This window comes from Bison bison, unplaced genomic scaffold, assembly GCF_000754665.1.
Source record: "Bison bison bison isolate TAMUID 2011002044 unplaced genomic scaffold, Bison_UMD1.0 scf7180017864527, whole genome shotgun sequence".
NCBI lineage: Eukaryota > Metazoa > Chordata > Mammalia > Artiodactyla > Bovidae > Bison > Bison bison.
The window spans coordinates 248,662-250,736 of record NW_011495078.1 but is presented as its reverse complement, the minus strand read 5'-3'; the positions used below and the strand labels follow the sequence as shown (position 1 = coordinate 250,736).

Here is a 2,075-nt window from a genome sequence, read left to right as displayed (position 1 = left end):
TTAAAAGGCTTTTCCCAGAAGATATCTTCTCATTTTCACCAGTTTTATTCAGAGTATTAGGTTTGCCAGTCCCAAAATTACTGAACAGCTAATATGTGCCTGGCACTATGCTATAATTTACTTTTAAAATGCTCATCTTTCTCAAAAACATCATGGAACTTTTGTTTAAAGTTTTGCTTTTTTATTCCAGTGAACTCCAGAGTTTAGGGGGCTCCCAGAAACAGCAAAGGCTTAAACTGAAAGCAAGAATTACAGAGTAATTTGACCAGATAAACCAAACTAAACCTGAAGATCGTCTGTACTGAACAGACCTACCCTGAGAATGTACCATTTGTGTTTTTAACAAGAATGTTACCAAGGATTTAAGATTTGTGGCATTCTTCTCCTTTTTTTTAAAGTCCTCTTTTTACTTTATTAAACAAAATTATTGTAGTATACAGAGAAGGACATGCAATCCACTCCAGCACTCTTGCCTGGAAAATCCCATGGACGGAGGAGCCTGGCGGGCTACAGTCCATGGGGTCGCAGAGAGTCGGACACGACTGAGCGACTTAACTTCCATTGTAGTTCATTTTCAATGTTGTGTTAGTTTCGTGTGTAGAGCAAAGTGAGCCAGTTATACTCATATCCACTCTTTTTTAGAATCTGCTGTGGCTTTCTTCAGTGTGCTATTTTAAGAAAGTTGGATTATGGATCAAATAAAGCAGAGCACACCTAGCTTCCAGTCAAGGGCTCTATCTGATAATCCGGGAGCGCTACTGCTCTGGTCCTTGGAACGAGTGCTCTTATCCCTCCCGCCTTCTCCTGGCCTCCCATAAACCCCAGCCACTAGGTACCTGGATCTTCTTCAAGGCCAGACTCTCTTCAAGGCTGCCAACCTTCATCAGGAAATGGATCATCCACGCCTTGCTACGTTCATTTTCCTCTCCTTCACCTGTCTCCAGGTAGTACTGCAGCCGCATGGTTTTGGCTTGGAGGAGTAACTGGCTCGGCCCCATACTCTCGCCCAAGACAGTTCCTCCCAGGATTGTTGGCCAGGGAGACGATCTGACTGGCTAGGCTGTAGATGGGGAAGGTGATGGTTCTCAGGTTGAGGCCCTTGTTCCTTTTCCAGGCGAACAAGAGTGGGTTGGGGGGTACACAGGAGCCCTGGTTCTTAGTGCACACCTCGCTGTAGGGGATCTGGGTTCCGTTGTCCTGGGTCACAGTCAGAGCCTGCACCGCGTCGTCCACCTTGCTGATTTCCTCTAGGATGTCCGGCTCCAGCAGGGTCTCCGTGTTGGAGACCACGAGGATGGAGGCATAAGGGACCTCGGCGCTCTTCCTGGAGATGGAGAAGACGAGAGAGTCATTGGCGGTGAAATGTCCCTGCACGAAGCGCCGCTCGGCCTTGGCAGGGCTCCCGATGGGGGTGTACTGCTCCTCCAGGTCTTCTTCTCCATCCCGGGGCAGGTACATCAGGCCGGTGCCCAGGACGGCCGTTAGCGCCACGGGCAGCAGCAGGAAGATCCAGGGGTGCGCGCCCACCTTCCCGCCCAGCCGCCGGAAGGCCCGCGACAGCGGCGCCTCCAGGCAGTTGGTGTGGCAGCGGGGCCGCGGGGCCCGAAGGTTCTCAGACCGCGAGGCCGGCGGGGGCGGCGGAGCCTCCGGCCCCGGAGAGGGCTCTGCGCTCGGCCCCGGCTTCCGGCCGCGCTCGGGCTCCCAGTCCTGACCCGCCGCAGAGGGCGGCTCCGGCTCAGGGCCAGGCCCTGCGGGCGGCCCGCTCTCTGCCTCCGGCCCCGGCCCCTGGGCCTCGGACCCAGGCCCTTGTCCTGCCTCCCGCTCCGGCTCTGGCTCAGGCGCAACCTTCGAGGGATTAAGGCTCATTTCCAGGAAGGAAAGCCCACGTTCTCAGCACGGCAGATCAGAAAGGAGCTGCCGCACGGAGCCCCCTCTCCACCCACCAACGGTTTCCTGAAGTTCCAGGCGCTTCTGTTTGACCCCCGGCTGCTCGCGCCCCCGATGCTGGAGCGTCGTTGGCGGTCACGTGGTTCAGTTGAGGTCAGTCGCGCCCGACTGTGTGCGACCCCATGAAC

At 55.2% G+C, this 2,075-nt stretch overlaps 1 protein-coding gene across 1 annotated transcript in view; it reads right to left on the bottom strand.

The window, feature by feature from the left end:
• The window catches only part of LOC104982193 (patched domain-containing protein 3-like), a 66,316-nt gene extending 64,450 nt beyond the window's left edge, over positions 1-1,866 (bottom strand). Inside the window, 2 exon segments of the mRNA XM_010831531.1 lie at positions 837-1,028; positions 1,030-1,866. Of these exon segments, the coding sequence (XP_010829833.1) occupies positions 837-1,028; positions 1,030-1,866 (1,029 nt within the window).
• Between the last annotated feature and the right edge of the window lie 209 nt (positions 1,867-2,075).